Genomic DNA, 12,500 nt, shown 5'->3' with positions numbered 1-12,500 from the left:
CTGTATGGTGAACTGATTTGAAGGGAAAGAACTTGTATCTGTAACTTAAGTTTTACTGGCCAACCTTGGAGAAATCCTGTGTCAGCAATGTGAAGGAACAATGACATTGTACTGACAAAAAGCAGCTACATTTAACACAATTTTGAAAATAATCCATGCATTGGATTTTGCAACCATAAATGCAATTTCTAGATTTAATAACCTTTTATTACAACTACAGTATTTCTGCATTTTGCTATAAATGTCAATTGCTTCCCATCAATTCATGACCCATCCTTCTGCTATCATCCCTTACATTCAAAATTCTAATCAACGGCTTCTACACATCCCTTAGAAGCAAAACTACAAATCAAATCCTTCCCTTACTCGCCCAAAAATCAAGACAATGGCTCTTAACGCTTTTCAGACCCCCATTTGGAGTTCACCAAGAAAAAAATCTTCAGGAAAATTATGCCAACCAACTGGCTGCTGAAAAACAAAAAGAACATTACCCGCTCAGAAAAAAGCTTATAGCTCACATAAACCACATATAAGCAGCTCTGTTTTTAAACCACGGCCAATTTCAACTACATTTAACTGCTGACCTAGCTCCTACCAACCACCTTTAAACAACGTTTTCATCAAATGGCCCTACTCTATTGGTGAAAGTTTCCTCTTTTGTAAATATGTAAATAATTTGCACAATATAAATTTGTTCATGCTGAATGAGTGTGTTATAAATCACTACTACATTTCTGAAGAATGATGCAATCTTTTGTATAATTACTCTCAATGAGTGTTTGTTAATTCTACCATTTCGGCTCTGTATTTCATTGAATATTTGCAAATCCCACTGATCATCTGTAATTGTGTCTTAGTATACTAGTCATGACTAAAAAGGGTCCTCCGACCAAGCTAATCACCTGGTCAGCAAAGTATAAATATAAATAAAATAAAGCCGCATCCCAATTTATAAAGGAGAAGTAACATAAAAAGGAATGAAGAAATTATGAAATGTAGGTTCTTCTATGGTGCATCAGAAAAAAAAGCAGATTGCAATCAAGAACTACAGAAGTCATTATTTAGCCAACAACAAAAAAATTAAATACCTTTAATATTGGAAATTTTGATGTTGAGTTGTGACAGCTTCTCACACGTCTTATCTATACATTCATAAACTGACTGCAAGATTTCCTTTGGATTTTCCTCCACCCACCTTAAAAATCAAGAGAGATAAATATGCAGCTGCAGAATATTTCTCATGAAAGCAGTATAAAGAAATTATGTCTTACCATAACATTCCATCTGTGTTGTTGATCTTCATTCATTACTGATGGGTTATCGGTTTCGTCCTCGGAACCTAGCCGGCCAATATCAAGCTCGCTTCAGCCAAAAACTCTCGAGCCAAGATCCTACTCAGAATGCTCTGCTTCCTGTTACCTCAGATCGAGCTTGCAAGTTGAAAGATAAAAGTAGAGGCATAACCAGCCTTAGGCATAGGCCAACTGGGTGGTCGCCTAGGGCGCCACTCTAGCAGGGGCGCTTTTTCAGTATTTATTTAATGTAGGTAGACCAGGATGGGGGCACTGGGTGGTGTGGTGGGGGGGTGCCATGGTGCCCTTTTGCCTAGGGCACCAGTTGACCTAAGGCCGCTCCTGAGTAGAGGCTACCTCTGATCATAATAGACCTACAATAAAGGAGTACATGAGATCAACCAGGAACCTCCACATGGGAGATGAAGGGTGGGAAGTAATGAATGAAGATCAACACAGATGGAACGTTATAAGACATAACTTCTTTATCTGATGTTGTTAATCTTCGGTCATTCTTTACTGATGGGACAGAGTCCCCAACTACCTGTATCCCTGGTGGAGCTCATGGAAGGACATTCCTGAGCACCATGGAGCCAAAGGAAGTTCTACCTCTGGAGGCCAAGTCCAATTTGTAATGAAGAATAAAGGTACAAGGTTTGGCCCAAGTTGCAGCTGAGCAAATATCATTGAGGGAAGCCTTAACATGGAAAGCTGCTGAAGTTGCCATCGATCTTGTAGAATGTGCTTTCACTCTATGAGGCAAGGTGAGATTGTTTTTGTTGTAGATAAAGGTAATACAATTTCTCAGCTATGAAGCCAATGTAACTTTTGATACAGGGTGAGTTTGTCTAGGTCCAGAAAAAGAGAAACCGTTGGCCTGATTTACAGGTAGATTTTGTTCTGTCCAGATAAAATCGTACTTGCCTATGAACATCCAAGGAGTGCAGGCAATACTCCCTTGTTAGAATGGTTAGGGAAGAACACTGGAAGGTCAATAGATTGGTTGATATACCGCTCTGACTCCACTTTTGGTAAAGAGGAAGAATTAGTTCTCAGTGATACCCTATCCTTATGGAAGATAAGATAGGGAGGCTTGATGCATAAGGCTTGAAGTTCTGACAAGCATCTGGCCGATGTGATTGCAATCAGAAACAAAGTTTTCCAAGAGAGATATTTTGCATCACATGAAGATGCAGGTTCAAAGGGGGGCACTGTTAGAGCTTGCAGAAACAATGCCAAATCTCAAGGTTGTACCGGCTCTCTGAAAAGGGAGGTTTTAGGTGGATAACCCCTTTCAAGAAAGTTTTACAGAGTCTGTGTGACATAAGTGAAAAATCCTGAAAACCAATGTGGAAATTTGAGATGGCAGCTAAATGCAGCTAAATGCACACGAATAGTAGAGGCAGACACCCCAGAGTGGAAATGATGTGATAAGTAATCCAGAGCCACTGAAACTGGGGCTGACAAAGGGTCTAATTGCTTATTCGCTGCCCATAGAGAAAACCTTTTCCATTTGTTAAAATAGATTAGCGTGGTGGACGATCTATGAGATGCAATAAGAATATTGCGCACAGGGGACAAGAGGTTTTCATGCCTGGCAATCATTGGAAGTGGAGAAGCCAAGCTGTCAGTTTCAGGGTTGTTAGATTGGGGTGAGTCAAACACTGTGGATGGGACATCAATGTTGGGGATGGATTGAGGATCTATAGCTGATCTAGGAGGTGAGGCCAGAGGAAGGGAAACAAAACTTGTCAAGGCTAATATGGAGCAATGAGGATCACTTTGCTCTTCAACTGTCATACTTTTTCAGAAATTGGGAGATGAGGAGAATAAGCATAAGGTAGACCCGAGGGCCAAGCATGGACTAGAGCATCTCTCGGTAACTGTTCCTGAGGGGATATTATGGCAAAATAGTTGCTGCACTTGTAGTTGGTTGGGGATGCAAATAGGTCGCAGCAAGGCTGGCCCCAGCAGTTGAAGATTTATGCCGCTATCAAAGGATCCCCACTCGTGAGGTTGCAGAATGCACCTGCTCAATTTGACCGCTATCACATTGGAGCTCCTGGGAATGTACGTTGCAATTAGAAAGTGGTTGGAAGCTATCATCTATTGCCATATTCTCAAGGTCTCTCGGCAGAATGGGTAAGATCTGGTGCCCCCTTGTTTCTTGATGTACCAGACCACTGACATGTTTTCTGATTGGATCGCAACAGTCCCTGATAGAAGGATGAAATGAAATGCTTACAACACTAGTAGCACCGCCCTCAGTTCATGAACATTGATATGCAAAAGGGCCTTAGTCTCCGATCAGGTGCCTTGGAATGAGTTTCCCTGACACAGCCCCCACCACCCCATCAGGGAGGCGTCCGTGGTCATTGTGGCTATCGGTTGATGGGGGTTGAAGAGGTGAGACCATTGTTGGGGATTTTGAGACGTCCACCAAAGTAAATCTTGCTTGCATCTCTGAGTTACACTTATCTGAAAAGACAAAGGATGTTGCAGAGGGTACCACTGAGTGAGAAGTAGCCACTGAAGGAGCCTCATGTGGAATCTGACTAGAGGAACAATGGTGATCAAGGCCACCATTGACCTCAAGAGTTGGAGTGGGAGATTTGTGGTGACAGAGCAGCGGTTGAACCTGTTGCCTTATTCTTTGAAGCCTGTGGTCTGGAAGGGATGCTGTGCAATTTCTCAACAGTACCCCTATAAATTCCAAAGACTGAGCTGGGGTCGTGTTGGATTTCTCCTAGTTTATAGTGATTTCCAGGTTTTGAGCTGTTAGGAGAGTGTAGTGCAGGGCTTCTTCCAGTAGACGCTTGGTGGGGGTGGTGAGGAGCCAGTCATCTAGATATGGAAACACCTGGAATCCTTGAAGTCACAAGTGAACGATAACCACTGCCATGCATTTGGTGAACACTCCGGGGGCTGTAGAAAGACTGAAGGGCAGAGCTCGAAATTGGTAGTGACTGGCTCCTATGTGGAAGCGGAAGTATCTTCTTGAGCATTTGTCCATTTTTATGTGGTAATACGCATCTGGAAGATCTACAGAGCATATCCAATCATCTTCTTCTAGAAGAGGAAGGATAGACTGAACCGTGACCATCTGGAATTTCTCTGTTTTTACAAATTTGTTCAGTGTGCTGAGATCCAGAATTGGTCTCCAGTCCCCTGTCTTTTTTGGTACTAAAAAGAACCTTGAGTAAAAAGGATCCTATCTGGTCTGGGGGGGGGACAGTCTGGATGACTCTTTTGTAGCAGCTTTTGGATTTCGTGTGCTGCTGCTTCCCTTTGACTGGGTGGAACATCAGGTAATACTCTAGATGAGATCAGACAAAGATGGAAGGGGATGCGATAGCCTCTGGATATTATCTGTTGTACCCAAGAGATGGTGGTTATATTTTGCCAGGCAGCGGGGTACAAGGAAAAACAACCCCCCGACTGCTTCCAGAGGTGAGCAGTCTGTCAAAGCTTCAGGAGCGCTGATAGGATTGGCCAGAGAAGGAATCTCTGAAACCCCAGTTTTGCGGTCCTCCTTGCCCCAAAAGGGGAGTCTTCCATTGGAGTTTCCCCTTCTGCCTCTAGGGTAGAACTCGGCACGTGCGTCCCGGAAAGAGCCCTGTGATTCCCTGTGCCACATTTTCCCACTCCTCTGATTTCTGGAGTAGAAATCGCTGAGGAGTGGAGTGTCTGACACCAATGGCAGACAGGGTCTTGCCATCTTGTTTGCACCTTGCCACCATATCTTTCACTTGAGGGCTAAACAAAGAAGCGGCCCCGATGGGGGCATTCATGAAGGAAGCCTTAAAGGAGTCTGCAAAGTTGCAAAAGGCACAACCAGGCATGCTGTCTGGTGACTACACCCACGCCTGCCACTCTAGCTGCCCCTTCCATTGCGTGAGAAATAAGACGCATGGAAGAGTTGGAAATGGACTCTAGGGTGGCTATCTGAGAAGCCATGTCATCACGGACCTCGTCAGAAATAGCTCCTGCCAAGGTTCGGGAGAGCTGGTTGATAAGATCCCTCTGAAGCCTGAAGCCTGGTAAAGTGTACCAAATAGTTCAAAGACCTTACGGCGAAGGTCGATGAAGCAAACACATGCTTCACTAGTCTGTCAATCACCCGGGACTCCTTGTTGGGTGGATGGACAGTTTGGCTCTCTTCTGCCAAATCCTTAGTTGCAGCTGCCACCACCATAGCATCTACTGGAACCAATGTGGGCGCTCAGCTGAGGGTGATAATATTTTATCTGGTCTCCTTGGTATCGCTTCCAGGGTGTCAGGAGCCTTCCATGTGCACTGGATGATGAGCTGAATTAGCTCATCGGCAGGCAGGGTGACCCAGGAGGTAGGGGGCCAGGCATGAAAAGCCTGCAGGAATACGGATTCCACAGAGGAAGGATTAGAGGACTTCCAGTCACCCCTCTGTCTAAGGAGCTCAAGGATGTCACTAAAGGACATCTCATCAGAGGGTGACCGAGGAGACCCTTCCCCATCATCAAAATCCATATCTTCAGTCAATGACTCCTCAGTGGAGTCCATGTGCTTCCTCTTGCATGACACTTTGAGGGGTACTTCCTCAGTGGGAGCTTCTGGGGAATACTGCAAATAGGGGCTCTCCTGAGGAGAAACCTGAGGCCCTTGTGCCCGGTGGTTGTGGCTTGTGACAGTTGCGGCACAGAGGGGGGAGAAGACTCCATGTGGGATTTGCCAGCGGAGGCAAGCACCCTCTCCATGGCCTGGAAGGCTGGCCTGCCCAAGGAGGGATGGGAGCCCGGAACAGAGCAGGACAACCTCAGAATCAGGGTCACACCCCTCCCTGATGAGCCCACTCCCAGACTAGGAGTCTCAAGAGGACCACAAACTGTGAGAAAGAGAGGATCCCTGGAGGGTGCCATAGAAAAAAAAAAATCGGCATGGAACCAGGAATGCCCTCCTCCATGGCACAGCCACTGGCCTGAGAAGTGCCTGATGCCCAGTGCACCAAGGGCCACAAGAATGATTCCAGTAACAAAGTGAGATCCACTATTGGAGTCGGAGGAAGGGAAGCTGCTGTCGGAGTAATAGACTTCGAAACTTGGGCAGAAGTCGAAGGAGGAGTGTACGTTGGAGTTTGAGGAGATATACATTCACCTGAAGGAGGGAATGTGGGGAATGTGGACTTCAACGGGTGAGAGAGACCTCTGGCCACAAGCAACTGGTCAACAAGCCGCAACACATCTTGCTCAGAGAGACTCTTGGTTGACCTGATGGAGAAAGCTGATGGCGATTCTAGCCTTTCTAGAAAAGGACTATATTGACTACCAGCAAATGGATCCAAGGAAGGAGAATACTTGGTTCTTGCCAATTCAAAAGGTGCAGAACCCGGAACAGAGGATGTCTGCATCGACAGCATCAGCACCATAGAAGTTCAAGGTGTCTGCACCGTAAAGGCAAAAGTCTGCCCTGATGAGTACGGTGCCGTCGAGGAAAGTGTCTGCACCAGTAATAAGGACGGTGCTGAGAAGGACTGCACCGAAGAACATGTCGGTGCCAAAAATGTCTGTGCAGTAGAGCACAGAAAAGTCATACTCTGAGCAGAAGGGGATTGTACCAATGGTGCCAAAGGGGACTGTACATGCATGGACGGTGCCGGTAAGGGCTGCGACGGAACTGTTGGAGCCATAGTTGTCTGCACCGGGAACGCTGGTGCCGGTGTCAATAAAGAAGGCATCCAGAATCATTTGGGGCAGTGCCGAGCCTGGAGCTGACAGGGTCAAAGGTGGTAGTGCTGAAGTAGTAGTCAATTTCAACTTCTTATGAGTCGACTCCCTACGATTTTCCAGAAGGAGAAGAGAAGAGCAACTTCAATGATGAAGAGGAAGAACACCTCTTACAGGGTTTAACAGGAGGGGGTGAGCCCTCCAACCCAGAAATAGTCTCAGAGAAAGGAGATTTGAGAAGACCTTTCAATATTAACTTATTCTCCCTCTCGTTAAGAGTCCTGATTGAAATTTTTTTTATAAATCCACACGGGGGATCCATAGTAAGGTGGGAGACATTCAGACAGTAGACACATTAGTCATGGCCATCAGTAACTTATGGCTGCAATCCTTACACTGTTTGAAACCAATGTTATTTTTCTTAAGGAAGGATTACCAATGATGGTAATAAAGAATTATCGCAAAGGTAAGAAAAAGGGTAATAAAGGGAAAAGACTAAAGGGAGAGAGTCTAAAGTATACGATAGTTTCTACTAATATTTTCCTACCCTATTTGTTCTTTCTTTAAATATTTTCAATGTATAAAACTTTCAAAAAATTAGACACTTAGCTGAGAGAGTGGCTTGACATGGCTATACAGCAACGCAGCAAACGAGATCTGAGGTAACAGGGAGGAGAGCATTCGGAGTAGGACCTTGGCTCAAGAGTTTTTGGCTGATGTGAGCTTGATATTGGCTGACTCGGTTCAGAGGATGGAACCGATAACCCATCAGTAAGGAACGAACGAAGATTAACAACATCAGATTAAATATTATCTCAACCTGAAAATCTTACTTGAAAGCCGAAAACACTGCAGAATGGTTAGCAGACTTTTCAACAAATGAAAAAATTTACAGTAAGATGAAACCATAGTAAGACACAAAAAACATGGTTCTGATCCCTCGCCATTGAAACCACATGAACATGCATGGTCTTTAACTGATTGTTATTCAACTATGATGTTACATCTTTTAATATATATTTTATTCATTTATTAATTGAATAAATTTACTAGGCACAAGCATCTTTTTAAAAGGTGACCCAGGAGCACTGTCTAAGTGACATGCTCTGTCATGCAGAAGGCAAACCGAACCTAGGGGAATCAAAATTTGGACTACTGAATGTTTGTTAGCGGCTAAAAGCCTTAACACACTTCACTAAATTGTCAGCCATAAAAGGATGCACTAAATGTAGATTACCAACCCTAACATAACAAAACACTTAATATACATTTTTATTCCTTAATGTTAACAAGTATATGTTAGCCAATAAACCCTCCTCGAGCCACTCTGCTGTCACGTGTGAAATGCTCCAGTTATCATTTAATATATTAGATTCAGTAAGAAGTCACTGGGATAAAATATTATACTGCATTTGATAAAGTATGAAGATATTATGAGACAATCCTAGACACCTCCATCCAGAGTTCAACACCTGTTGCTGCCATCTACAAATATTCTGTAACAAACTGTGATCTTAATGTCAGTCAGGCAGATCATCTGAAAATAAAGGTCCATTTTCTAGAGAAACATGCAAGAGCAAAAAAAGATAAATGCCTTGTGTTGGTGCTGATGGGCTCCAAATCCGATGCCCAACATCTTAATTAAAATACTACATTACCTTTTATTTAGTATGAAGGAGGACACACTTTGGACCATTATGCTACTCAAAAGAAATGGATTCAGGTAACCCATAATGATATATCACAGCTCCTAAAAACTTCTAAAGACAAATCTTAAATATATCTTAAGCATATCATTTGCAGGAGACACTCTTATGTCATCATGTGACTTATTTCTCTAGACTGAGTTTGACAAATTCTTCTAGCTATTATTATTAGGCAACAGAAGCTTAACATTCCTAAAGAACCCAGAAATAGTTTTGTCTTTAGGATAGCCTGAAAAACATCAGTATAAGCTACAGAGTATGTTAATAAGGCCAATTCCTTGAAAACCTACATGAAAGGCTAAGCTGTAAATGATATCATCTTTGATCATAAATTAAATCCATCATATTAGGCAGTCCTTAGTAAAACATTTTTGAGCCACTTTAATGTTATTTTTTGCATTTATAAAAATCTACTCTAGTATTCTAAACGAGATCTGATTATAACAAACAATTCAGTAAGAACTTCAGCTGAAGGGTATTTGAAGTGAAAAAGGTTATTTAATAAGCTTTAATAAGTTTTTGCAGCAAGAGCACTAGATTAGTTCTAAATAATAAACTTGTATTTCTTAACCACCCCTGAGACTACAACAGTGCCAGAGTGAATATATTTCCTCAGAAACTGTACAAGGCGGCTAATTATGACTGACCAAAACTTATTACTCATTTTTTGATAATTTAATTATCAGGTTCTGCTTGTAACATAGTGTTTTAACTACGTCTGGACACATCTGTAAATTTTCTACACCAGAATTATTAGTGACAAACACTGCTACTTCACATCATAAAAATCACCTTTTCTACATTGGGCTGGGGTACTGCATCAACTGTCACCACCTCACTCAATTCAGTGCCACTCGCTTACCTTCTTCAACAATCATGCTCGACTCTCTACGGTCTTCTCTCACACAGTCCATCCATCTCTTTGCTGGATACCTTCATTTCCTCAACTTCTTTGTCTCTCCCAAATCTTCTTCACCAAATTGTCTTTTGCATTCCTACACATGTGCCTGGACCAAAGTAATATGCTTTATTTGACGTTCTCTGCAATTACAGCTACTTGGGCTTCTGCTCTAATGTCCTTGTTTCTTCATGTGTCCTACAGTATGCATCTTACCAACAATCTCAGGGACTTCATCACCTCTAGCCTCCTCAACTGCTCTGCCTTCACTGCCCAGGTTTCTGTACAGTACAGTGGCACTGGTCACACCACTGCTTTGTACACCTTGCTTTTACGGTTCTTTGTCAATCTTCTGTCATACACTCCATCACAAATGGCAGTAGCCTCTATGATTCTATCTTTGACCTCCTCATTTAGACATCCTTTCTCTTCTACCACCTCTCCCGACAACTTCAAGCTTTTAATCTGTTCTATTGTTTTCCCTTCTATCTCAAGTTTCGGTTTCTTTTGATTTCCCCCATGAGTTGCCAAGATAGTAGTATTGTGTCAGTTTTATCCTGGGTGCCTTTATTTTTGTACTCCATTCCTTTACCATTTGTAGAGGTGCTGGTTCAAAGTCTGCTTGCAAAACCACATCTTCTGCATGCAGCAATTTTGTTGTTCTGACCCCTTCAGTTTAACAAACAAATGACCCCTTCAGTTTAACAAACAAAGTAGTCTATCACCACTATGAACAACAGTGGGGTCACAGTGAAACCCTGATGGATACCCACTCTCACTGTGAACTGTTCTGCATGTCTGAACACTGTTAGTGCTTGTGTCACTGGGTCCTTGCACATAGTCTGCACTAATTCTATCAATGTTTATGGGACACAAACATCAGAGAACTGCAGCTTCCTTGGGACCTTGTTATATACTTTTCACCAAGTCTGTGACTGACTGGTTGGACTCTTGTGTCACCAACTTCTCAGTTATCTCTCTCATTGCAAACACTGGGTTGGTTGTGCTGCATACTACTGCTGCTGCTGCTACTGCTACTACTACCCATTTGTTATTTGAGGAGGGCCACTGGCCACGCAGTCTCTTTTCAAGAGTGACCCGGGGGCAATATCCAGTTAAGTGACATGCTCAAGGTCGTGGTAGATAAATGAGTGCTGAGGGACTCAAACCTTGTACAACAGGAAACTATAGCTAATAACCTTAACCCTCTGTACCAACAATGTAAATATGAACTGCTCATTTCCCATCTTGCTATTTACTACTCTGTATTTATCAATCATTCCTTCCAGCATTTTCATGCTAACAATAGTCTGATACTGCTATAATGCTCACCATTGTGAATGTCCCCTTTGTATTTGTACAATGGCAACAGAAGGTTTATTATCCAGTCATCTGGGATATGCCTCTCTCCATACTGTTATGAGGACACTATGGTGCCATTTCTCCCCAACTTGCCCAACATCTTGATCATATATACTTCTGAGCCTGCTGCTTTCCCCAACTTCCTTTTCCTCAGTGTTGCTCTTACTTCTTCTAGGGTAGGCTCTTTTTCTTTCATTGTAGACTGTGCCTGGAGCAGTAAAGATTCCGTGGAGATTTCTTCATTCACAAGCTGCTGAAGTGCTCTCCATCTGCCTTGGATGTCCTGTGGATTGAACAGCAGGATGTTGCTTCGCTTAGCTTATCATCTTTGCCTTACAAACTGATACAGTTTGGTTTCATCATTAACTGAGTCACTTTCTAAAAGCTGGTAGAATGCTTCTGATGCCTTGCTTTTTGCTGTTGCTACTACTCTCACAGCTGCTTTTAGCCAACCTGTATTCCTTCTTAGTCTGATCCAGCTTTTCTACATCCCATTTTTTTCCTTCACTCCTTCATTCTTTTGATAACTTCTTGAGCATTCCGCTAGGAGCAATATATAAAAAATATTTGCAATGATTGATGTATGCACCTTAATATACAAATCTGTATATTTTTTATGCATTATTTATACTTTGTATAATTTTAGAGTGAAAAACTTGGTTTAAACAGGAAATATTTCATGTTTTAAAATATGTCTTTAAATATGAATATGCAGTTTAATTGTTTTCTTCTGATTGGACGGTGACATGAAGGTTTTATTTTAAATGTGCGTGAATAGTAGTTTGTTATATAACACACTGAGGAAGGACATTGGCCTAAAAACTTTGTGTAGTCTAAATAAACAATTTTGCTACTTACTATTACCTGCCTAGTGTTACTGATCACTGGACTTTACCTTGTTTGTGAATTTTTTGTCTGAAGTCACAGTTAACCTCAAAGCTGGTCCTAGCTGTTTTTCCTTCTACATTCTACCACCAGCTTTACTTCTACACCTTACTTTCATGTCTGGCTTGGACTGTTCTGTAGTTGTACATACCATTTTCAGATGCTACCATTCTTAAATTCCACCCATGTCCTCTTCTTCCTGAGGTGCTAGAGCCTGGAGTATTTCCTTGAATTCTTGTGCTTTTGTTCCAGTCAGTTTCCAGGTCTTCACCCAAGGCTCTGTTGACCTTAGAGCCTTCTCTGACCACTGCTTGCAGCTGATTGCAGCCACCAGTGATGTATACTGTGGGCTGACTGTTTCACTGAGAATGACTTTGCAATCGCTGACGCTAACCCCAGTGCCTTTTCCTTATTAGGAGAGTCTACCAGATGTGCCATTCTTGATCATGTGACTCTCTCATGCTGAACCATTTACCACAGAGAAGTTATAATGGCCTCTCCTTTATTCCTGTTGCACCACCCATGTGGACCCAGTCAGTCCTCATATCCTGTTCTGTCTGTCCTAATATGAGCATTCACCTCCCACATCAACACAAACAACTCATGTTGTCCTGCTCTAATAGGTCCTGCTGCAACTTCTGCTTTAATGCACTCTTTC

At 42.7% G+C, this 12,500-nt stretch overlaps 1 protein-coding gene across 3 annotated transcripts in view; it reads right to left on the bottom strand.

Moving 5' to 3' along the window:
- Positions 1-12,500, bottom strand: part of GK (glycerol kinase) — a 609,816-nt gene that overhangs the window by 469,340 nt on the left and 127,976 nt on the right. For all 3 annotated transcript variants that reach the window (XM_044072382.1, XM_044072384.1, XM_044072383.1), the window contains exon 3: positions 1,089-1,195. In XM_044072382.1, the coding sequence (XP_043928317.1) occupies positions 1,089-1,195 (107 nt within the window). The remainder of the gene's footprint in view (positions 1-1,088; positions 1,196-12,500) is intronic.

This window comes from Protopterus annectens, chromosome 5.part0, assembly GCF_019279795.1.
Source record: "Protopterus annectens isolate FY-2018-M chromosome 5.part0, PAN1.0, whole genome shotgun sequence".
NCBI classification, from domain to species: domain Eukaryota; kingdom Metazoa; phylum Chordata; order Ceratodontiformes; family Protopteridae; genus Protopterus; species Protopterus annectens.
Note: the sequence above shows the minus strand (reverse complement) of the source record. Positions and strands in the feature narration are given on the sequence as shown.